General features: G+C 39.4%; 1 protein-coding gene and 1 long non-coding RNA gene across 2 annotated transcripts; one reads left to right on the top strand and one right to left on the bottom strand.

Moving 5' to 3' along the window:
* Positions 1-873: 873 nt before the first annotated feature.
* On the bottom strand, positions 874-2,508 carry LOC123518914. The gene is made up of 2 exons (XM_045279983.1): positions 1,744-2,508; positions 874-1,451 (listed from the first exon to the last, which is right to left on the bottom strand). The coding sequence occupies exons 1-2, from the start codon at positions 2,372-2,374 to the stop codon at positions 1,213-1,215; spliced, it is 870 nt and encodes a 289-aa protein (XP_045135918.1). The 5' UTR covers positions 2,375-2,508; the 3' UTR covers positions 874-1,212.
* A 12,781-nt stretch (positions 2,509-15,289) lies between these two features.
* Positions 15,290-24,090, top strand: LOC123518911. The gene is made up of 3 exons (XR_006678911.1): positions 15,290-17,807; positions 18,440-18,567; positions 23,674-24,090. It is a non-coding gene; the product is annotated as an uncharacterized LOC123518911 (long non-coding RNA).
* The last annotated feature ends 1,004 nt before the right edge of the window (positions 24,091-25,094 follow it).

The raw sequence follows: 25,094 nt of genomic DNA, 5'->3' as shown, positions 1-25,094 counted from the left end.
TCTAGTCCGCACCTCAAAAAATAAAACAAAATACAAGTCAATAATACATCAGAGCTCCATATATATATATATATATATATATATATATATATATATATATATATATATATATATATATATATATATATATATATATATATAACGAGATGGGGATTATGTATGCATGCAATCATTGTTATGTATTTACGGTTATTAATATCATCATCATCATCATTATCGAGAGAGAGAGAGAGAGAGAGAGAGAGAGAGACATGCTTAGACCTGAATGAGTACGTCACTCAAATGGCGGGAAAATATGCCTGGTCGCCCAGACCGCCAAAAACGGTCGGAAGTACTGCTACTGAGTGCAGACTGTCGTCTTTATTTATTTTTTTCCATGAAAATGTCAGGTGCGGAAGTACGGATTCAAAATTTCACTTTTCTGCACCTGTCTCAGGTGCGGAGGTACGAACTTAAAATTTTGTCTTTCCCACATGTCTCCGATGCGGAGGTACGGACTTAAAATGTCGCCTTTCCGTACCTGTTGATTCAGCACTTTTGAAAAATTTTCCGCACTTCGGACCTCCGCACCTCGTTTAGTGGTCCGCAGGTACGGAGGAGCGGAGGTGCGGACCGAGGTACGGAACTACATACCCAGCTCTGTTAAGGTGATATGTAGGTAATTTTAAACCACTCGACAAATGGCAAAAGTTTTTAAGGCTGTACGTGGTGGGATTCGTACTTATGCGTGGGACGTCAGTATAGACAAAGGAATTGTAAAGGCAGTTTTCACCTTGCATAATACATGCTGAAAGCTGATAAACCGCGAGGTTGTTCAGAGATTCAGAGTGCTACTAGCTCATGTAAATCGATAATGAAAACCATACTAACACACAAACATAATCATATTTAATGCAAATCAAGGATGAAATATCTGAACAGCCAATAAGAAATGAGGCTACAAAAGGCCGACAGACACAGGCTGGGCACCTCGTGTAGCACTGATCATGAATGCCAGACCAACTCAGAGGTAACAAAATTTTCCTTGGAATATCTAGTATAAAGTTTATCCAATAAAAAAAAAAAAAATTATCATAATTAAAGATTATCATGAGAAAGGAAATCTATGCATTATCAAACTTTGATTTCTTGTACTTAATCTCCTATGCAACATATCAAATATTTGAAAAAAGAATAAAAATAGCAATTAATGGATGTGATCTTTGGGGTCGCCTACTGGTCCTGTCTGTGCTTGTATCTGCTGAAAGATTCGTACAGCTCATTTTCAATAGTGCACGGTTGTTCTCCCTGCACTGGCGAGAGGCCCGTCTTGGAGTTCCAGTGGGTCGCCTCGGACGACTGGTAATGCTTGATGGCAGAGTAGTCCAGCGCCTCGTACACGTCATCATTCTTGATAACGCGAGGCGAGTTGTGCGGCTCACTAAATTCACTGAATACATTTGTTGCATTGCCTGTGGGTGTGATGAAGCTATCAGTGATTATTGCTCAACACACACACACACACACACACACACACACACACACACACACACACACACACACACACACACACACACATAGTTTGATTATTTTTCAATGTTAAAGTGTATTGACAACAGCTTGTACATTAAAACGCTTAAACAAAGTGTAATACAAAAGTAAATAAAATCATAGTAAAATCACACGCGGGCGCGCACGCACACACACACACACACACACACACACACACACACACACACACACACACACACCAGTATTACTCACGTGATGTGTGATACTTCCACTGCACAAAGACCACTATCGTGCCCACAACAGCCACAAGTAACACCCCCACTAACGCTATTGCCCATAACGGCAGTGTGCTGCTCCATTTACTATATGTATAAGCGGTTGCGGTCGATGTTCGTTCTTTGCAGGTGGATTCCAATTTGTTAGATGGGTGTGGCATCAAGTTTTCAAACACGCAGTCTTTTTCCGGTGGACTCACTCGCCACAATCCAGAACCATAAGGTACTACAATGAATTTACCGGAGAGAGTGCTGTTTATCGTGCACGTTTCCCGACAGTCACCACTATTCAGCGTCATAGTAGTCTTGTTGTGTTCTACTTTCATCTTTGTAACTATTTGTGTCCATCTGCCAGTATGTGGGAAACAAGGTTCCTTAGGAAACCAGGCATGCTTTGAGTCATTCGTTCCGCGCACTTCAAGACTCACACCATTAAAATCTTTCCCAACCTTCAAATACCCTTCATAAATCTGTCCGCCTTCTTCAATATTGCTATATCCTTCCTTCACAGTTTCGCTGCCTTTATTACAGTCACTCCCTTGCACCAATCCAGAAACTAATGTTCCCAGCAGCAGTAGCAACGACAGCGGCGGCATATGTCTCGCCATGGTTCACACTGAGCGTGTCTGAGCTAAGCGCCGGTGGAGAGGGAGAGGCAGGAAATTACATCATCATCTGTGATATATGTCAATATTATGTATAATATAATTGTCCTGGTTTGGACACGGCCGCACTGTCTCCACCAAGGATGAGAGTATATTACTATCTCTCATCTTCGTTGGCCTCGCCACCCACACTCGCTGCGTCTTCCGCGTCCCAAAGAGGCAGCTGGGCTTGGCCTCAGCAGGCCTCAGACCTGAGCTGCTGCTTGTACGTAGTACCACAACATTACTTTTATGATATACGCCAACCGTTCTACACTTGTTTCCTGGGAATATATACACGAGTACTTAGCACATACTTCATGCCGTGGGATATGCAACTTTTCTGTAATGACTATTTTCTCCATCTCACTGTGGGAAATTTGTTGGCCTCAGTTTGGGGAACCTGCATGACAGCAGGTATACCCGTTGTCTAAGAAATTGAATTGTAACAATGCGTAATTTTAATTCGAGTTCTTATGAACTAATATTTACATTTTACGTTGATGTTATATTGGCAGTGTAAGTGATTGATCTATTTGTGTCAAAATATATCGTTCTCTAACTTATGGGACTGTAGTTCATTGCCCGATGTGTTTTATTAAGGAATTTACTCTTGACTTTGAAATCAAAGCTGGCAAGAGCCGAAAAGACATTTTACGGGAGATAATTCTTCCTGAAGTAGTTATGATGTAAAAAGAGATACAAGACAGGATAGTCTACGAGCAGGTCTTGTTTGGAGTTGACGTCACAACCACGTCAGCACCTTTCCTTATCCGTGTGTCTCCTCGACTCTTCCTACTTCGCGTTCTAAAGTTCAAAGCCAAGAGAAAAACTATCTAATGAAACATACTTGGCATTCCACTGTCGCTAGTGTCATATATTAGTGGATAGTGTCAAACAAGCTGTGTTGAATTATAATGTTGATAAGAATAATGATACACAAGAATACTGATACGTATAACACACAAAGTGGGGACGTTTCCTGACAAAACCACAAGGCGCTGCAGGAAATCTCTCTGATAAGAGTCACAGAAGCGAACATGTTGGCAACGCTGTCTTTTCCATTATATTTTATTTCTGTAAACCTTTTTAAATGGTGAAAAAATATGAATCAGAAGTATTTTGAGAAGAATAACTCGTGCTACACATACGTAAAGAAAACTGCACACTAATATTGTTGGTAGAGGAATACATCATGCCATTACATAACTTCCGTCTCTCTCACTCCTCCCTCATCTCGCCTTTCTCTCTCTCTCTCTCTCTCTCTCTCTCTCTCTCTCTCCTGCAAACGATGTAGTTATGCTCGTATAGTAATTCTGTAAAGGAAAATAATCCAAACGTATTCTTGGGGCGTTTATGCAAACAATTGTGGTCGCATTTCTGTCTATTTGAACGTTCTACAGTGTTGAGGGTGGAAAGTCAACGAGGTAACTCAAGGACATGCGGCCGTGTACTTACTGTACAGTACGCATGTATACGTACTACATGATGAGGTTATACAGAGCTACATGCTGAGGAAGAAGGAATATTTCATCCCTTTTATTAATCATGGCTTATGTGTTACGATATCCGCGTGGGTGCTAAGCAATAATTACTGAGAGAGAGAGAGAGAGAGAGAGAGAGACGGTGACGGAGGGAGAGGAGGAAAGGAAACAAACGAAATTAACGAGGTTAGTTGCCAAATATGATATAAATGACCCTTTTGTAGCTACGCGTGATCGCCTTATCGCCTTGATACTTTGCTATTTGTCGAGTGGTTTAAAGTTACCTACATGTCACCATGACACCCAGATTGTAAGTGGTAACACCAAAGATGCGCTTGGGTGGTGATATGGGCCCTAATATAGGTACCACTAAAAAGAAAATTGGCTACCTAGATGGAAGATTAACAGCGCTTCCAACACCTCTCAAGTTACCTACAGGCGCTATATGGCAGAACATTAAAAAAAAAAAATGTTCGTTGTAAATATCCTTAAAACAATAGGTCCATTAATTATCATTATTGTTAAATGATGGGAGGAATAATTGTTTTGACACTTCTTTACTCTCTGTGTGACTCACATTGGTTACACTTATGTCAAAGTTTCATAGTAAACATAAATCTTTTTGCAGTACCATCTTGTGTTTATTTGTAATCGTGAATGAGGGACGCCAGCGCGCACGAGAACACACACACACACACACACACACACACACACACACACACACACACACTAACCAATAGCGCTAAATGTTGTACTATTCCTAATATGGCAGTAGACTGATGACGGTCAGTTATTTTTATGTACAAAGCCTTTTCTGGTGGTAGCTTCCTGCCTCGGAAATTAATAACGATTAACATAGATAAGAGTATTAGTATTGATAGAAGTAGTAGTAGTTGTAGTATTTGTAATTGTAGTTGTAGTTGTAGTAGTAGTAATAATAGTAATAGTAAATAATGATAATAATAATAATAATGATAATATTAATAATGATGATAATAATAATAATAATGATAATAATAATAATAATGATAATAATAATAATAGTAATAATAGTAGTAATAATAATAATGATAATGATAATAATATAAAGAATAAAAGAAACATAATGATAATGACAATAATAATAATAATAATAATAATAATAATAATAATATTATTATTATTATTATTATTATTATATAATAAAAATGATAATAATAAACCTTCCGCAAAAAGATTAAAAAAATACTTACAGAAGAATTTGATCGGATTTCATTCACCAATAGGAGTGTTGTGTTCAGACCTCAAATAATTCCAAGGGTCGATCATTGCGTGGTTACAATCTCAAGAATCATCAGTGTTTTTCGTGAATGTACGGCACTCACTGACAAGGCCCAAGTATACGTCCTACTTTGCTGGTCGCTCTTTCTGGTGTATAGAATTGTAAGTATGTATAAAGTTGTAAAAGTAGAATGTAATTGTAAATTAGAATATAGAGTTGTAAGATCAGAATATAGAGTTGTAGAATTAGAATATAGAGTTGTAAAAGTAGATAAAAGAGTTTTAAACTTGAAATATATAGAGAGAGTTGTTAAAGTATAAAAAAGATAGCTGTAAAATTAAAATAGTTGTAAAAGTAGAATATAGAGTTGTAAAGTGGAAACAAATTGTTGTAAAGCCAAAATAGTTGCAAAAAATAGAATATAGAGTTATGAAAGTAGAATATAGAATTGTGAAACTAGAACATGGAATTTTTTAATTAAAATATAGAATTGCAAAATTAATCATATCAAACACAACACTAATATCACAATAAACATCTATGCTACACAAAGTCACGTCACACCACACGTCACACCCAACCACATCTCATAGCACGCCAACTCACACCACACCACAATTACATCACCCCCAGTGCCACTACTACATCACTCCCAACACAACTAGCCACAAAACAATCCGCATCACACTCAATCACACCACACGAAGCCAAACCACGGCCAGCCACGCAACCAACACCACATTCAACATCGTGGCCACGGTAGCTTAATCCTCAACCACCACTCCACACCACACAACACCACATCACACCACACTATACCATTTCACACCACACTACATCACACTAAACTATACACACACACACACACACACACACACACACACACACACACACATATGTAGTAGCCAGCCATACCGTATCACACCTAGCACTATCATGAACAAAAAAGCCATATATGATCCCAACCACAAAACAATTTATTGTATACGAGTATCATCACGCTCAAGAATCCATCCTATTCCCAGCCACACAACGCATTACTTACGTCACAACACCCACGCAACAAACGTGACACACCCCATACAAAAATAGATAAGTGAATAAATAAGGTGAGACAACACTGCCCTGAAAAGAGAGAAACCTTGCTGAAACCATTTAATAGCTTAAGCAAGTGGAATAATCACAGCATCGACTCCGAATATCTGTCACCTCGCTGGCCACCTACTCAGACCACGCATAAGTTTGATATCCCTCATTAAGCTACTGTGTTTCATGCTTTATTGTAGTAAACGTCTTGCATTCAGTAATTATGATACCTTACTATAACCATACTGCCGATTAGTTACGTCCTGCCTCTTGTTTACACATGTTTCAAGCACCTTAACGTCACAAGCAGCGTTGTAAGCTGTTTTCTCATTCTGAGTACCCGAATCTTGGGATCATATCCTGCTTTATTGTGCAGTTCTGCCGGACATTGGCCTCATCAACAAAATTACTGAGTCAGGTGTACACATGAACGCGTGTTAGAAAAAGATTGGTTTGGTTTCGTTGAGGTTTCGAGACACAAGCGAGGCAGTGTCTGCTAAAGAAGAGGCAGTGACCGTGTGGTTGTGCAATAGAGTGGATGCTTGTGCGTGCTCCTATCCCACCTCTTTGAATTTTCTTCTTGTTTCTTGTTCCATGCTCTATATTTATAACTCTCCAACGCTTCCTCCTCCCTCCCTTCTTCCACAGTCTGTTTGTACCGTTTCGTCTGGCAATAAAAACACGCAGTGCAATTTCTCATCACTTCTGGTAAGTTTGAGATGTGTGTGTGTGTGTGTGTGTGTGTGTGTGTGTGTGTGTGTGTGTGTGTGTGTGTGTGTGTGTGTGTGTGTGTGTGTGTGCCCGCCCGCCCGCTCGCTAATATACACCCAAACACACGGGCATGCACACGCACTCGTACGCATGCACTCACGCACGCACGCACACACACACCAAATACCTTGTTGTGTCTTATCAGTCTTATCTTATAAGTCAGTCTTATCTTATAAGTCCTCTTCCACTGTAGGGCACTGGTGTCTACCACAGGTGTCCTCCACCGGTCACCTTGATGAGTTTGTGCCTCATCGACCCACTGCTCCTTGTCAGTCGGAAGAAGCGTAATATCAACCAGATGGTAAAACTGCAGGGTTGGACCTCCCCCTTTTCCTCCATCCCATCCCCCCCAACCCTCCCCAAGAAGCTTGGGGGCCTGTGGGGAATCGGGGGTTTTGGGGGGGGACACATAAAAGAGCGATATATGGACTTTGAAAATCTATGGAAATTTCCCTAGAAATTTCCCTAGAATAAAAAAATTTGGGATAAAATTTAAGTTTCAAGCAATACGCTAGAATAATTATATACCTAACCTAACGCATAAAAGAGCGATAAATGGATTTTGAAAATCTAGGGAAATTTCCCTAGAAATTTCCTTACAATAAAAAAAATTTGCGGTAAAATTTAAGTTTCAAGCAATACGCTAGAATGATTATATACCTAACCTAACCTGACCTAACCGGGAGGGCTGTGCCCCCCCTCGGATCCCCTGCTAACCAGGGGGGACTGCGCCTCGCCTGGACCCCCCTTAAGGTTACTAACCTAACCTAAGCATATTAACCTAACCTAATCTAACCTAACCTATCCTACCCTAACCGGGGGGCTGTGCCCCATGGACCCCCCCTAAGGTTACTAACCTAACCTAAGCTTATTAACCTAACCTAACCTAACCTAACCGGGGATGCTGCGCCTCCATGGACCCCCCCTAAGGTTACTAACCTAACCTAACTTATATCCTTGGCTAGTAACCTAGCCATGCAATAACAGTAAAGTACCTAGGGAAATTTTCCTAGATTAAAAAAAATGCATTTATCGCTCTTTTATACCTCCTCCCCCCAAAAACTCCCGATATGATGTTGATAATATAATAAGACAATCAATGTGACTTACGTTTACGGTTGATATGGAGATATTAGAAAATACGTAATAAATAACAAACTTACCAAATTAGGAAGACTGTGCAGCAGCAGCTGTCTCCTGAGAACGGATAGGGTCATACAGGCTATACAGGGAAGCTGCCTCAAGGAGAAATGCGTGGAAGCGTTTATTCTCGGTAAAACTGCAGGTTGGACCTCCCCCTTTTCCTCCATCCCACCCCCCAACCCTTACCAACACACGAACACACGCATTAATTTGTGTAGCTTCACTTGGAAGGGATGATTGTGGACTTAGTTTCTGGAGGCGGCGCGCTATTAATCTAATTACTACGGCTTTACAAAAGCCTTCCCCACATTGAAAACATCACAGACATGTTCTATAGTAAGTACTCTATCACGTTGCAATGTGTTTTAATGAATAGAGGAGGTCCAACCCTGCAGATATACGGTCTTTTTCATCACAAAAGAGGCGGCTCTCCAGCTTTCTTATGAACATTAGTTGTGCATGTGAAAATTATCCACATCTGTGCTGTATACCTCCCACTTAATTATGCGTTGAGTCTTAACGCCACGGGGCAGACGTCATTTCTTTTCACAGTCGAGGCTGGCCGGTGAGCGGCGGTGGCGCATACCGGTAGCTAAATATTAAAGCTTCCATATAAAACAATGCTTTACAGAGAGTGACGACAATTCTGGTTTCCGCCACTATTTTCTGTAGCAGGACACCGAATTGGTAATTGTCTGGTGGTTGTCCGGCTGGGACACTGCAGTGGCCTAGTATGAAAGCATCCGTCGGAAACCATGGGAGGCAACTTGTGTGATAGAGTGATTCTAAAGATATTTAGCATATTTTCTACATTTATGTATCTCTCTCTCTCTCTCTCTCTCTCTCTGTCCGTCGTGGTGGTTAGACGTATCGCTCTGCCGCTCCGCTGCTACAACCTTTTCCACTGCTTTTCTCATTATGGATGAGACTCTTTTGAAATCAATCCTTGCTTCACAAGAACAAGGATTCCGCAGTGCACTAGAAATTTTTATCAAGCAAATGGACGACAAAATCAAGGCTCTTCATAGTGCAGTTGGTGATGCAACAAGGAGCCTAGAGTTCACCCAAAAAGAAGTGGACGACCTTAAACAAGAAATGCAGGTTAAAGAAATTCAAGACAAGACCAACAAGGAAACCATCAAAAACCTGCGCGATGAATTAGAAGCGAATGGAAAGCATATAAAAGAGCTTGAAGACAGATGCAATTACCAGGAGGACTACAACCGCAGAAACAATTTGCAAATCACCGGCATTGATGAACAACCTGGCGAAACCTGGGAACAAACTGCTATTCAAGTGACAAAGCTGCTCGAGACCAAGATGGAACTACCCAACATCGAATTGGAACGAGCGCATAGAGTGGGCCAGCCTAATGTCCATCGGAGCCGGCCAATTATCGCTCGTTTCATCAGGTTTCGAGACCGAGAAGCCGTGATGAGGAACGTCACCAAACTGCGTGGAACCAAAGTCTACATCAATGAAGATTTGTGTCCTGCTTCCCAAGCTATTAAGAAAGCACAAATGCCATATTTAAAACAAGCTAAAAGTGAAGGAAAAGTGGCTTATTTTAGGCACACAAAGCTCATCATTAAGGAAAGGTTAAGTGCGCCTGCGCATAGATTACCAGTGCAGGCAGATGAAGTTAAGAACATAAGAGGACAAGAATAAGGGAAGCCGCAAGAACCATCAGCCCTACATGTGGCAGTCCTTGTCATATACTAATGTCTATGATAGTACATAGGAATGAAATTATACTAAGGTTTCTGACAGACTTTGCTGTAGAAGCTTATAAGACACTGTGGGATAATTAGCCACCTTTGTGATTGATATACTTATCCTTGTTACCCGGCGTGCCTCCCTCCCTCTACAGGGCGGAATGGTAGGCATGGCCGCGTCTCTCGCCTTCAACTTCTGGGTCACGCTGGCCGCCATGTTCAGTGGCGTTTCTGCTCCAACTCTTGATTTCTCCGATGACGGTTGTGCCCTTTCCACCTCCCGTAATTCATCCTTTTCTCCAACCTCTCCCTTCACCGAGTCACCAAGCACTTACTCCACGTCATTTGTTCCCCCGACAGAACCGCCACAAGAGTAAGTTTGCTCTCATTCATATTGTGTACCTTGTGTACCTACCTCCTATTTCCTTCTATACCTGCAGTTTGTGCTCTCTATTATATATATATATATATATATATATATATATATATATATATATATATATATATATATATATATATATATATATATATATATATATATATATATATATATATATATATATATATATATATATATATATATATATATATATATATATATATATATATATATATATATATATATATATATATATATATATATATATATATATATATATATATATATATTCGTTTATTAATTAATTCCTTCCTTTATCTATATATTTATGTCTAAACATCTATGAATCCATATTAATTATTTATCGCTGTACTTATTTTCTTTCTTCCTTCCTTTATCTATTTATCTATCTGTCTAAACATCTATGTATCCTTATTAATTATTTATCGTTGTACTTATTTTCTTTATAGTTATTTATTCACCTTAACTATACGTCTTTATCTGGTACGTGTAAACTGAGCTCTATTCGGAAACACTTACTTTAAACCTCCACCACATACAAAGGCTCTAGTCAAAGTTGCACAGCTTTTCCAGCTTCTCTTTATGACTTTACTGACAGATTAACAACATTTCTACGTTCATAACACGAGAAATCTTCTTGAGAAAGCGTTTGTTAATCTCTATGACCTTTGAAAACAGTCGTGGTGAAACAGTGAAGCGGGTTCTCACTCTGCTTCACTCCGTGCTTTGTCTTATTACAGTCCAAACTAGTGACTCGCTTCCATCGCCAAGCTGAGAGGAGGCCAACCTTCTCTATCTTCGTCATGGTTGCTAGTGGAGAAAAGATAGAGGCTGGAGAGGTGGAGGTAACAGTGGATGGGCTCTCAGACAATGAAAACGAAGGGAGGTGTGAGTAGTAGCGAGGAAGGTGTTTGCTTGTGTGTGTGTGTTTGCCATACTGCTGTTTAGTGTATATTCTGAGATTTTTTTTTTATTATATGTCCTGTGTAATCCCTACGACTATTATAACTTTGTCTAATAGGGGTTGTTTTGGTGTTAAAGGATATTTTTAGGTATTTTTTTATTTTTATTTTATTTTAATTTTTTAGGATACTAGGCATGTGTTGGCTTTAATGAGAGTATAGGGGTTGTTTGATAGAATTAGTGACAAATTAACAGGGTCTAATGATAGTTATTGGAGTTTTTTTCCAGGGTGTTTTTGGGATTTCAGTTATAGTTTGACAAGCCTAGCAATAGTGTGTTAGACCTAGTGGAAGTTACCGTGTTTTCAGGGGTGTGTCCGTGTTTTATTGTTGACGGTTTATAAGGGTGGTGATATTGCAGCAAGCTTAGCGGCAGTTCAACAGGCTCTAGTAAAAGTGACGGGGGTTTACAAGGCTCTAGTGAAAATTTGTGCGGTTTACAAGGATGTTTTCGTGGTTCTAGTGTTGTTTGACCATTTTGCATCACTAGGGAAACAAACATCCAATAACAAACTATTAAAATACGTTTATGCATTCTGGTATAGACGCGTGTCTTAAATGAAAAATTATTACAAATAGACACTGATAGGTGAGGGAATCCAGATGGAAGGGTTGAGCAAAGGAAGGTATAAGAAAACTAATAGAGGAAGAGAATGGTCAAAAGAGCAAATGTTTATTGTGGGAGAGAGATATTCTCTTGAAGGAAAATATTTTGACAGCGATTATCTGTACTATCTATCTCTTCCCTAACTCTTCTCATTATAGTAAATTCTTTGACAATTGAACTTCCAAAGTGGAACACATTCTGCCCTCTCTCCTTTCGCAGAGATCTCCATCCTAGGAGATTTCAGTGTTCACCACCAGCATTGGCTTTCCTCTCCCTTCACTGATCATCCTGGTTAACTAGCCTTCAACTTTGCTATCCTCCATGACCTTGAGCAACTGGTGTAACATCCTACTCGCATTCCTGACCGTCTCCTCAACCTGCTTCTACGTGCATTGGTTCTATCATTAACCATGAACGCATCCATGCACGCTTTTTGGCTTGTTTAGCTCATCTAAGTTTCGTAATACACAGTATTACGTTCAGAGCAGCGTATCTGCCGCAACGTGGCCTCCATGTTTGTGTTTACATTGTGTTGGCGGGAAGTGACGACGAAACACCGTTTGTGTGTGACAGGCCGCACCAAAAATATTGTCGATTTTCTGAAAAACGACGGAAAAAGTGCTAGTGTGACACCGCCTTAGAGATATGCCCAACATTCTTTACTTTTTCCTTACCTCTAATCTTTCTGCGTATGCTGTTACCTTATCTTCTCTGTTGGGCTCCTCTGATCTCAATATCATTTCTGTATCCCCAAAAGTGGAGGTGCCTCTGCGTGTTTTACCTCTGCCTGTTGGAGAGGCCTGAAGAGAGATTATGCTGATTTTCCTTGCAATGATTATTGTTTCTGTGGCAGAGACCCATCTCTGTACGCTTAACACAGGGGTTCTCAACCTTTTTAATCTTATGTACCCTCGAAGTCTTTCAGTATTGATCACGTACTCCTTTCCCACAATGCAGCGTCAGGAAGGGTAAGAATAGATGCATGGTTTATTGACTTAGTTTATTAAGTTTAATTTGTGTTCTATATGTGGAGCAGACAAAATTTTTAATTAATATTAGTATATTTCTATGAGGTAGTGTCGATAGGAACTGGTACCTCACAGGGAGACACTATATGTGACTTACACCTAATACATTTACCAAAAAGGAACTATATCAGACAATTTTTGATCATTATGGCAGTGAACTAGTGTTGCTTCTAGCTAGTTGCAACTTGTAACAAGTGATAGTGATAAATAAGTCACTGTGTGTGTGAATAACATATAAAATAATAAATCGGAACAAATATTATAGGTTTGCAAGGTTGTGTGGCAACTGTAATCCAAGAGAGCTTCCTCTCAAGTGATATAACTCCAAGAGTTTCCTTGTTAACGTTGTTAATGTGTCCTGGTTCTAGTGAAGGACACATCCAGCCTAGCACATGTAGGCCACATTGTATACTATAAACAAATTTGCAGTTATTCAAAGGTGAAATATTTTGAGAAACCTGCCACGTATCCCAAAAATTCCTCTCAAGTACCCCTGGGGGTACGCGTATCCCAGGTTGAGAACACCTGGCTTAACACATAAGAGGTGATAGTGTATGGCATGGAGGCATATATTCATTTTTTTTCTCAACCTAAACCTTCTAAACCTTTTTTTAACACAGTCTGTTCTTGTACTATACGTGATCGAGAGGTTGCCCACAAAAGGTACTTGAGCCTTCCATCTCATCAATCTCATGCACTTTATATTTCTGCCCAGAATCATGCCAAGTTTGTTCTTCAACTTGCCAGACATTCCTTCATAAATAGAAAATATCAAAATCTTTCAAATTCAAACTCTTAAACCTTTGCTGACTACTCCACTTTGGATGAATCTGGGCTTGTCCCTCTCTCTCCTCCTCCCTCTAACTATTTCATGTTTTCAGGCAAAGTTCTTTGTAATGATGTTTTCCATGCCCTTGCTGGCTTAAATCTTTGAAGGCTTATGGACCTCATGGGGTCCCTCCTAATCATTCTCAAAAACTGTGCTTCTGTGCTTGCACTTTGCCTGGCCAAGCTTTTTCAACTGTTTATTGACTTCTACCTTTCCTTCTTACTGGAAGTTTGCTACATTCAGCCTGTTCCTAAAATGGGTGACCATTCTAATCCCTCAAAGTACCATCCTGTAGCTTTAATCTCTTGCTTGTTTAATGTTTTTTAATCTATCCTCAATAGGAAGATTCCTAAACATCTGTCACTTCACAATCTTCTATTTTATCACCAGTATGGCTTCCATCAATGTTGCTCTACTGGTGATCTTCTGGCTTTCCTTACTGAGTTTTGGCCATCCTCTTTTAGAGATTTCAGTGAAACTTTTGCTGTCACATAGACATATCAAAAGCTTTTGATAGAGTCCGGCATAAATCTTTGATTTCAAAACTGTCCTCCTATAGATTCTATCCTTCACTCTGAAACTTTATCTCAAGTTTCCATTCTGACCGTTCTATTGCTGCTGTGGTAGATGGCCACTGTCCTCTTAAATCTATTAATAGTAGTGTTCTGTCCTGTCACGCACTCTTCTTTTATTATTCATTAATAATCTTTTTAACCAAACTTCTTGCCCATGTGCTGATGATGCCACCCTACCTCTTCCCATGTTCTTTCAGAGACAATCAATCCTTCAGGAAGTCAACAGATCATGCAGGGATGCCTTAGAATGCCTGATTTCTGATTTTTCTAAGATTTCTGATTGGGGCAGAGAAAACTTATTAGTGTTCAATGCCTTAAAAACTCAGTACCTCCATCTATCAACTAGACACAACCTTCCAGACAACTATCCTTGTTCTTTAATGACACTCAACTGTCTCCCTCTTCTACATTGAATATTTTCGGTCTGTCCTTTACTCATGACCCTAACTGGAAATTTAAGTCACATCTCGTATCTTGCTAAAACAGCTTCTATGAAATTAGGCATTCTGTGGTCTCTGCCAGTTTTTCTCGTCCCTCCAACTGCTAACTCTGTACAAGGGCCTTATCTGTCCTTTACATGTTTGGGGGAGTTCCACTTAGCTACACAGTTTTATTAGATATGGTGGAATAAAAAAATTTTCATCTCATCAACTCCCCTCCTCTGACTGACAGTCTTCAGCCTCTTTCTCACTGCCAAAATGTTGCATTTTTTTCTATCTTTTGCCACTATTTTCAACTGCTTTATTGATCTTGCTAACTGCATACCTCCCCTCCTCCTGTGGCCTCATTGCACAAGGCTTTCTTCTTCCTCTCATCCCTATTCTGTCCAAGTCTCTATTACAAGAGTTAAGCAGTATTCTCAATCATTCATACCTTTCTCTGGTTAACTTTGGAACTCCTTGCCTGCTTCTGTATTTCCATCTTTCTATGACTTGACTTCTTTTAAGAGGGAGGTTTCAAGTCCTTTGGATAATTCTTTACTAATCTTTTAGGGAAATTGCATTTCAAGTGGTTTTTTTTTTTTTTTTTATCTTTTGTTGCCATTGGCTAGTTTCCTTCTTGCATAAAGAAAAAAAATGTGTAGGTGAATAACAGCATAGAGTTGATCGAAGAGGATGAGCTAGTGAAGTGTTTGGTTTATTGAGGAGAGAGAGAAGTTTGTCTGTCGTAGATATTCTCTTGAAAGGAAAGTGTTTGAAATAGTGACTGAAAAGGCAAATAATGTTTAGTTTCTCATCTGTATATTGTTGCTGTTTAGCTTATACGTCATTATAAGTTGAGGGAATAGTAATACATATATATTGCCCTTCCTAAATGATTGATTATATAGGTGGTGTTATAAGGAAAATATCCAAGGTAGAGATGGATTGAATAGATGAACAATATTAAGGTTCTTTACTGTTGCCAATGTTTAATTCATAAGCTGTGGAAATAGTTATAATGATTGTTTTTTCCTGTTCTAGTGTTATGATTTGCATTATTTTTTGTTCACTCTAAATCTGAAAATTTTGCCCTTATTCTTTGTGATGTTTGTTGTCCTCTTTGCATGACACCAGTGAAGTTGTTGTGATAATCCTGGGATGGAGTTTAGTTAATTTTGGGGCTTAATTTGCATTTTTGTTTTCGTGCCCTCATCCACACACTGTACCTCTCCTTTCAATGCTCTTTAAGTAACAATTTGCCAGCACACCTCAAACATTTAACATTTTGGGGCTAAACTAGCTAGACCCTCACAGAATGTTAAATGTTTTTTTTTTATTTGTTTACATAAAAGTGAGACTTAAGCAAAACTCATGGCCAATGTTATACTTCAGTGCGTTTGGGAAACTCCTTGCATAATTGAAAGTCAGCTATGGAAGTTTGTGGGCATCTGTGCCAAGTTTAAACTGCTGTGGGTGCAGTGGTGGTGGTTCACAAAATACTCTCTCTCTCTCTCTCTCTCTCTCTCTCTCTCTCTCTCTCTCTCTCTCTCTCTCTCTCTCTCTCTCTCTCTCTCTCTCTCTCTCTCTCTCTCTCTCCACCAAAAGTTGACAAGGCTAAGAGTGTGAATGATGTTTATTCATCTAATTGTGCTTTACAGGAAAAGAGATGCTTGTGCTGTCCTGTTTGTATATCTATAAGCATCCAGCTTAGCTTTAAATTCAGGAATATTCTTTGCTTGAACCACTGTTTCACCTAGAGTGTTCCATATCTTTGTTTGGGAAACTATTTCTTGATTTCTCTTCATTCTTTATGCTGTCTTAACTTTTTACTTTCACACATTGACCTTTTGTGTCTACTGTGCCATCAAACAAGTTTTCTTTGTGAACTTGGTCTATCCCTTTAATAGTGTTCAGTATATATATAGCAATGATCTCTCTCTCTCTCTCTCTCTCCCTTGCTGTTTTGTTAGAAGTTTTAATCTCTTTTGTCTTTCTTGATAAGATAAGCCTTTCAAACTTGGAACCATTTGGAACCAGCTCTTTGAATCTTTCCTATATACTGTACATATATCTTTTTTTTTTTTTTATTATTAAGTGACTAAACAGTTGAGGCATATTCCAGTTTGGATCAAATTCTATAACTGTTTTTATTTATGGAAGTAAAAGCTGTCTTTCATCTTTTTCAGTTGTTCATAGGTTTGCCATCAACATGGCCTACATGTATTCCTGGTGATAATCATTTATTGTAATTCCCAAATCTTTTTCTTCCAGGATTTTCTTCATTTCTATCTCTGCCATGGTATAGGATCTTGCCTGCCTTTTTTCTTTCTTGAGCATCATATTTGCATTAAATATAATTTCCCATCCTGTATACCACTGATATATTCCATCTAGATTTTTCTGTTGTATATTTCATAATCCATGTAATTTTCCACTCTTTTCAACAGCTTCACACAGCATATAAACTATAGCATGCTAGCTTTTAATCTTGTCCATATATTATTATTCATTAGGAACATTACAGGGGCCAGAATTTCCTTTTAACTGTACACTATTCCAATTTTTCACTCTTAATTATTGTTCTCTTTTCTTTATCTTTTAATTAAGAAATGTATTACCCAGTTCTTTTTAATTAAGAAATGTATTATCCAGTTCTTTATCTCTTAATTAAGAAATCTGTTACCCAGCCCAGTGTTTTGCCCTGCAACTCTACATTTTGACTTTTCCATAACAATCTGTGGTGAGATGCTTACTGTACCCAATGTTCTAGATTTAAGTAGACAGTGCACCTAGCCATCCTTAATGGAGTACTGCTATATTAATTGCTTGATTAGCTTGGCCTTTTCTTTACTTTGAGACTCCATAACCTCTTGAAATTGATTTTCTCCCTGTTTTCCTTTCTTTATTCTTTATGTTCATCTCTGATCTCCATCACATTTTCCCTCTTTTCAACTTTTGTCCTGATTTTCATTTATCATTACTTTGAGCCTTCAGGGATTGGTTTTCTCTGTCCTGGTCATGGCACCGGGAGCCTGAGCCAGGGTGGTGTCCATGGGCCTCAATGCTTCTCTTACTGTCTCTACTATCACTTACTCAGGCCAAGCACTACTACAGGTGAGCAGTGATGAAGTTTCTTTGAATTAGTAGCCTTTTTTCTTTTTACAGGTTATTTACTAGTTGTTTCCATAATTTCAGACATATGTGAAAGCTTTTAAAATATTCACAAAACTGGTAATTAATTGATTGAATTTATTTTATCTTTAATTAATGCCTTTTGTCACATTATGCATTTTCACACTTATATTTTGCTAACTATTTGGCAATTTTATACAGGTTCAGTAACTTATGTGGGGATTAAAATAGTGAAGACTGTGGCCATTAATCTTCTGACCTCTATAGACCCCTGACCTCCATAAACCCTTCATGTAAATAAATTTATATTGTACCAAAACTCTAAGGTAAAAAAAAAATGCATCCTAGTACTGATTTTTTTTTTTTTTTTTTTTTTTTTTAATATTTCCATTTAAGAGATGGCAATGTTTCATTGGTGACATCACCTGACTTGCTGCAGGACCATTAAATCTGAATATGGTTGCCTGATGAATGAAGTTAAGTTTTAATATGTATATGAGAAAAGCAGGTCAGTCAAACCAAATGTTAGTTAAAGCAAAATTTATATATAACTGGTTGCATTTATTTACATATGAATGATCTATACATTTATTAAACCCACAACTTTTTTCCAGGTTGAAAATATTGTCCAGAACTCTTTCCACTCAATGCCTGGTGGTGGTGACGACACAGGAAGTAACCATCAAGGACACAAGACAGATCAAAGAAGGGAACGTGTGAACACCAAGGAATTAACAGAAAAGTATCTTTTTTTCTTTTTATATATTAGTTTTGTCCTTAAATCTTGATCTGCTGCTGAAATTTAAATACACTTGTTCTTATCACCCTAGAACGTGTAGGTGAGGTATTTGATGTGAGAGAAGGGTGTGTGACATTGGAGAGGAAGGATGCAAATTAGCTGAATGAAAGAATCAGCAGGGAACAGATGGAGGAATATGGATGGGAAAAGGCAAAAGAATGAGAAGGAAGCAGTGTCAGATGAGATAATGTATGAAATGTACAGAAATGGAGTTGTGATCAATAGAATGACTGAGCTTTTTAACTGGGTATGGGAAGAGGAGAGAGTGCTAAGAATGTGGAACGAATGTAGGATGATTATAAGGGAGAATATGCAAGTAACCACCTAGAACTTGGGTATCATGGTAACATGTAGGTAACTTTAAACCCCCAGTAGTGATGAAAGGAGGACCCTGATAGATAGAAAGGACCCTGAAAAAAATAGACTTGCTTAAGGGGGAGATTCGCCTTAATTTTTGAAGATGCGGGTGGAAAAATATCGGTTTTCTGTTCTACAGCCAGGCAACAACTAGTATCCCTCTAATATCGAATGGTGAAGTTCTTTTTTCTCTACCGCAATTTTAAAGGGCCTAGCGAGCAGCCCTTTAAATGTCTATTAAATGTCTGTGACACGTGAGTAAAGGAGGAGTATGCATGTTTTTTTGTTTTTTCGCTTGAAGTAACTATTTTATGGAGAAATAATGAAGTGAAAACACATTCTCATACCGTGCCTTATTTCAAGATCTGCTTCCAAATTCTGAACACAGACATGCCTAAGTTGAAGAGGAGAATACTACAGAGTAGAAGAGCCTGGGCATTGGGTAGGATAGGAAGGAAAACATCGTTGCTGAACGTAAGAGTGAGGATGCTGGCCTGCCACCACCACCACCACACACGCCGCCTACCACGATACTTCCACCCCCGCCACCCTCACCACCATCACCAACCACACCTGCTGCATCGTCATCTGCTGCTTCCACGTTTCGCGTGCCACGTGCATTGATAAGGACTCACCTTACATCCAGCCGTTTGCCTGCTGTTACTGAAGAGTATAACAAGAAATATATCGTAACTGGAAGCCAGTGCTGTGGTTGCTGAGCTCCAATGCAAGAAGCGAGGATGCAGGAAGAAGGTAGCAGCAGTAACACCTGTTACTAACAAATGGGACACCACCGTCAGTGTTGATTGCAAGGAATGTGGAACTAATTATTGCCATGCACTACCTAGAACATTTAAGCTAGCAGGTGGGGAGCAAAACAAGTATAATGAAGTAAACCTCCAACAAGTATACCACAGCCTTGTGACGGGTGAGGGTCGAGCAAGCCTTGAAAGTAGGTCTGCTTTCTTATGTACTGATTGTGAACTCACCACTGCTTCGTACGTGAGGCAGTGCCACTTCCCTTACAACAAAATGCAAGGTCACTACAAAAAGGGATGGAGATTGTCTATGAATCCATCAAGGAATTTTACACCTCAAGAGAGATGACAGAACCTGATGAAGACGGCATCCTTGACGTGGAGGTGTCCTACGACGGGACATGGATGACTCGAGGTCACAAATCACACATTGGTATTGGGTTTGTGACTGATGTGTACACAGGAATCATGCTTGATTTTTAAGTCCTCTGCAACTATTGCATTGCTTGTGAGAAGAGGAGGATGAAGCCATCAAACAAAATCCACAAGTGCCATAAAAACTTCGATGGAAAAAGTGGTGCGATGGAGGCAGAGGCAGCAAGAAGATTGTGGAGCCGATCCCTAAGTCACAAGCTCCGTTACGTTACCTTTGTTGGAGATGGTGACTCAGTGCATTTATGGCTGTGACTGAACTGGACAACGGAAAGGTACCCTACGAAAACATGAAGGGCAAGAAAGAAGAATGCGTCAACCACGTATGCAGACGCATGGGGACACGCTCACGAAAAATGAAGGAGGCGGCCAGTGTCATCACAAAAACACCAGGAAAATGAGTTTGCTTGGTGGAAAAGGAAAAGTGACTAATGAAATCATCATCAACTTTACTATGGAAAAGCCATCAGAGACAAAACTGGAAGTGACTTGAAGACCATGAAGGAGGCAGTGTGGTCAAGCTACTTCCATCTAACATCGACTGATGAGAAACCAGGACATGCATTATGTCCGAAGGGAGAAGTGTCTTTACAACAGAGCCAAAGCAAGAAATCAAGTCCCACCTGCACACTCCACCAAGAAAGATAGAGTACAAAAACCTGGAATATATAAAGCAAGTTTACAGGGACCTGACTGCCCCAACACTACTGGGAAAATGCTTGAAAGGGAGGTCGCAAAACCCTAACGAATCATTGCATTCTAAAGTGTGGCAGAAGTGTTTGAAAATAAAGCATAAAGCATGCAGGATATTTTAGGGTAAAGTTTCCCAGCCAAGTGACCATCCTAGACCACAACTTTGGTTACGAGAAATATTATTTTCTCAAGTATGTTTGGATCAAACCCTGCAATGGAAAAAATGCTGAAACGAAAGGAGGAAAGAAGACTAACACCTAGAAAGAGAAAACACCAGGCAGCCCTAGCAAACAATACCAGGCTGGGGCATTCTAATCAAACCTGGCTACAAAGAGTGATGTGGCACATCATGATGGTTGCCTTCGAGCATGTAATACCTAATAAATTTTTATTATGGGGGGACCAGGTGCCAGATTATTAGGTATAAACACCATATGCATAAACAAAAATATAACTGGAATCTCTCATTATAATAGTTTCACTTCACTTGGAACATGAAAAATCGACTGATTGCCAATCTATTTTCTTAAAACCATGGATTTTCCTCCTTTAGTTTTTGTCCGATTTGGCTGAAATTTTGGGGACAAAAGCATTGAAATGGTTCTAGAAAATGAATACGAGTCCAAAATTTGAAAATAGGTAAAAAAAAAATTTTTTTCAATGATTTTTTCACGTCTAGACTAGTAAAAAAAAAAAAAAGTTTTTTGTACGGATATATGGTAACGTAGATGATGTGATATTACTTGTACTGTAAAAATCACACACCAAATTTGGATATGATGATTAGCATAATGCTATGCATGTACTGTGTCAATTAGAAGAAAATTGCGCTATTTCTTAAACATAGGGGGATCTCCCCCTTAAGGAGTGATTTGCATATAGAGGCACCATCATCCCTCCCCTAAAGTAGGGAGGGTCAGTATCTGTTAAGTCCCACCCTCCCACCAGTCTCAGGGGAAAGGATGGGGCCTCTATGTTCAAATTGCTCCTTAAACTTAAACTTGGACCCTGATAAATAAGACTTTTAAGTTTGAGGAGGAGGGTGGGACTTAACAGATACTAACCTTCCCTACTTTAGGGAAGGACATGGCCTCTATATGCAAATCAATCCTTAAGTCTATCTTTCAGGATCCTCTTCTCATCACTAGTGGGGTAAATGAATAATAGCTAAGCTAATCACCTTTGTTTGCTATGCTTTTTTTTCTCTTCTGTCAGATTCCACTTGCAGACAGACAGAACGGGGTTCGTCTTCAGCTGTGATGACAAGTTTTATCAGTCAGGGCATAATTGGCAGGCAGTAGCATTCACCTACCACTCCATTTCCTTTCCAGCACCTCTTAAGACAATGACTCCTGTCAGCTGGTTATCTACTCCTGGCTCCCCAGGCTTGAAGTGGCTGGTGGGCTACGGCAGGCATCAGCTGTCATTGTAGGAGTGTGGTGGTGAACTAATCTTTCTTCCATCCGGTAGCAAACGTCCCCTCACTCTTCTGCATCAACCCTGCAAGCAAATAGGAGTTCTGGAGAATCATCAGAATCAATACAAAGAGTGATGTGGCACATCATGATAGTTGCCTTCGAGCATGTAATACTTAATAAATTTTTATTATGGGGGGACCAGGTGCCAGATTATTAGGTATAAACACCATATGCATAAACAAATATAACTGGAATCTCTCATTATTATAATTTCACTCCACTTGGAACATGAAAAATCGACTTTGCTGTTTTCTTAAAACCATGGATTTTCCTCCTTTAGTTTTTGTCCGATTTGGCTGAAATTTTGGGGACAAAAGCATTGAAATGGTTCTAGAAAATGAATACGAGTCCAAAATTTGAAAATAGGTAAAAAATAAAATTTCAATGATTTTTTCACGTCTAGACTAGTCTAGTAAAAAAAAAAAAAAAAAAAAAAAAAAATTCGTACGGATATATGGTAACATAGATTATGTGATATTACTTGTACTGTAAAAATCACACACCAAATTTGGATATGATGATTAGCATAAAATGCTATGCACGTACTGTGGCAATTAGAAGAAAATTGCGCTATTTCTTAAACATAGGGGGATCTCCCCCTTAAGGAGTGATTTGCATATAGAGACACCATCATCCCTCCCCTAAAGTAGGGAGGGTCAGTATCTGTTAAGTCCCACCCTCCCCACCAGTCTCAGGGGAAGGGATGAGACCTCTATGTGCAAATTGCTCCTTAAACTTAAACTTGGACCCTGATAAATAAGACTTAAGTTTGAGGAGGAGGGTGGGACTTAACAGATACTGACCCTCCCTACTTTAGGGAAGGGACATGGCCTCTATATGCAAATCAATCCTTAAAGTCTATCTTTCAGGATCCTCTTCTCATCACTACTGGGGGATAAATGAATAATAGCTAAGCTAATCACCTTTGTTTGCTATGCTTTTTTTTCTCTTCTGTCAGATTCCACTTGCAGACAGACAGAACGGGGTTCATCTTCAGCTGTGATGACAAGTTTTATCAGTCAGGGCATAATTGGCAGGCAGTAGCATTCACCTACCACTCCATTTCCTTTCCAGCACCTCTTAAGACAATGACTCCTGTCAGCTGGTTATCTACTCCTGGCCCAGGCTTGAAGTGGCTGGTGGGCTGCGGCAGGCATCAGCTGTCATTGTAAGAGTGTGGTGGTGAACTAATCTTTCTTCCATCTGGTAGCAAATGGCCCCTCACTCTTCTGCATCAACCCTGCAAGCAAATAGGAGTTCTGGAGAATCATCAGAATCAATACATAATGAGTAAAGCGGTATCTCTAGATTTCTTATATATATCTCTTTAGCAGACTGGCAATTCCACACACACTTTCGCCGTCGCTGAGAGAGGACGGCTCGTCTCTGGCTGCAGACGGGAAGAAGTGAAAATACCTATGGTGTTACAGGGCCCGGGTACCTCTAAGTTAGTGTCCTGTTGATGTCCTACTGTCGCATAGTGTTGAAAGTGAGGGATATGGAGAGTGGTCCCTGAGATGAGAGTGTGGGCGGTGATTGTTTTGGCCGTAATCAGCTGATGAGATAACAAACATTGCGGCTACTCCGAGACAACCCAAAGATTTTGAAGGTTTCGTAACTATTCCAAGAGGACTGGAGAAATTAGATATGGATGCAAGAATCCAGGCACTGGAAAGTAAGTTCCTAAACATTTTGTCCATACAAGAAAAACTGGATAGAGTTATAGCCGAGAATGATTCATTCAAAAAAGAGATCTATTTGTTAACGATAGCGAATAAAGAGCTATTGAAGGAAAAAGTAGAGATGGAGAAAGAAAACCAACAACTAAGGAAACAGAGCTACTGAAGGAAAAAGTAGAGATGGAGAAAGAAAACCAACAACTAAGGAAACAATGTGAAGAGATGAAGGCTAAACTCCTAGAAATAGAGATGAAAATATTCGAAAGGGACTTGAGAAAGGAGGAATGCCTTAATCTAATTGATGCTAGGATGAATGAAGTGAACCATGAACATCAGGAGGTACAAAGGTCCTTTAGGGAGATAGTGAAAAAGCAGGAAGAAGAAAATAAAGTGATTACGCAGAGTGAAATGGTAAAGGCACTAAAGGAAAATGAGTATGTGGTGAGAGATATTGCTGTAAAGAAAAAAAATGTGTGATCATAATAGGATTGGGGGAGGAAACTAACAGAAACTGGCAGGATAGGAGGGATAAGGAAAATGACAGGATTAAGTCTTTACTGAATAAGATCTCTGTGGAGGAAGAGGACCTATATGCTGAGGTAGAAGAAAGTGTGAGATTGGGAGCTTTTGAGGAAGGCAAGAATAGACCATTAAAATTGAAATTAAAGTCTCAGGTGGCAGCTGAGGCCTTGTTGAGGAGGGCTTGGAAACTTAAGGACTCTGAGGAAACCAAAACAATTTACATAAGAAGAAATATGTCACAGGATGAGCGAATGAAAATGAAAGAGCTTGTAACTGAAGTGAAAGAGAGGAATGACGAAAGAACAGAGGAGGAAAAGACCAAGTTTTTTTGGAGGATGAGAAATGGGAGGCTAAAGAAGTGGTGGATAAAACAGACGGAATAGACATTACATGGAAGAATGAGACTAGGAATGGAATACAAGTGACTTACACGAATATAGATGGATTTCTGTCTAAGAGGCTAGAATGTATGGATTACCTAAGAAATAACGAACCGGACATAATGTGTGTAGTGGAAACAAAGCTAAGGCCGAAATAAAGCTAGACTGGTT

Source organism: Portunus trituberculatus, chromosome 44 (assembly GCF_017591435.1).
Source record: "Portunus trituberculatus isolate SZX2019 chromosome 44, ASM1759143v1, whole genome shotgun sequence".
In the NCBI taxonomy this organism is placed as follows: Eukaryota; Metazoa; Arthropoda; class Malacostraca; order Decapoda; family Portunidae; genus Portunus; species Portunus trituberculatus.
Note: the sequence above shows the minus strand (reverse complement) of the source record. Positions and strands in the feature narration are given on the sequence as shown.

Bases quoted from the DNA above. Each gene is read 5' to 3' on its own strand.
- LOC123518914 (XM_045279983.1), bottom strand. From the start codon at position 2,374: ATGGCGAGACATATGCCGCCGCTGTCGTTGCTACTGCTGCTGGGAACA. The intron at 1,452-1,743 runs GTGAGTAATACT...TCACACCCACAG, and splicing joins GTGGAAGTATCACACATCAC to GCAATGCAACAAATGTATTC.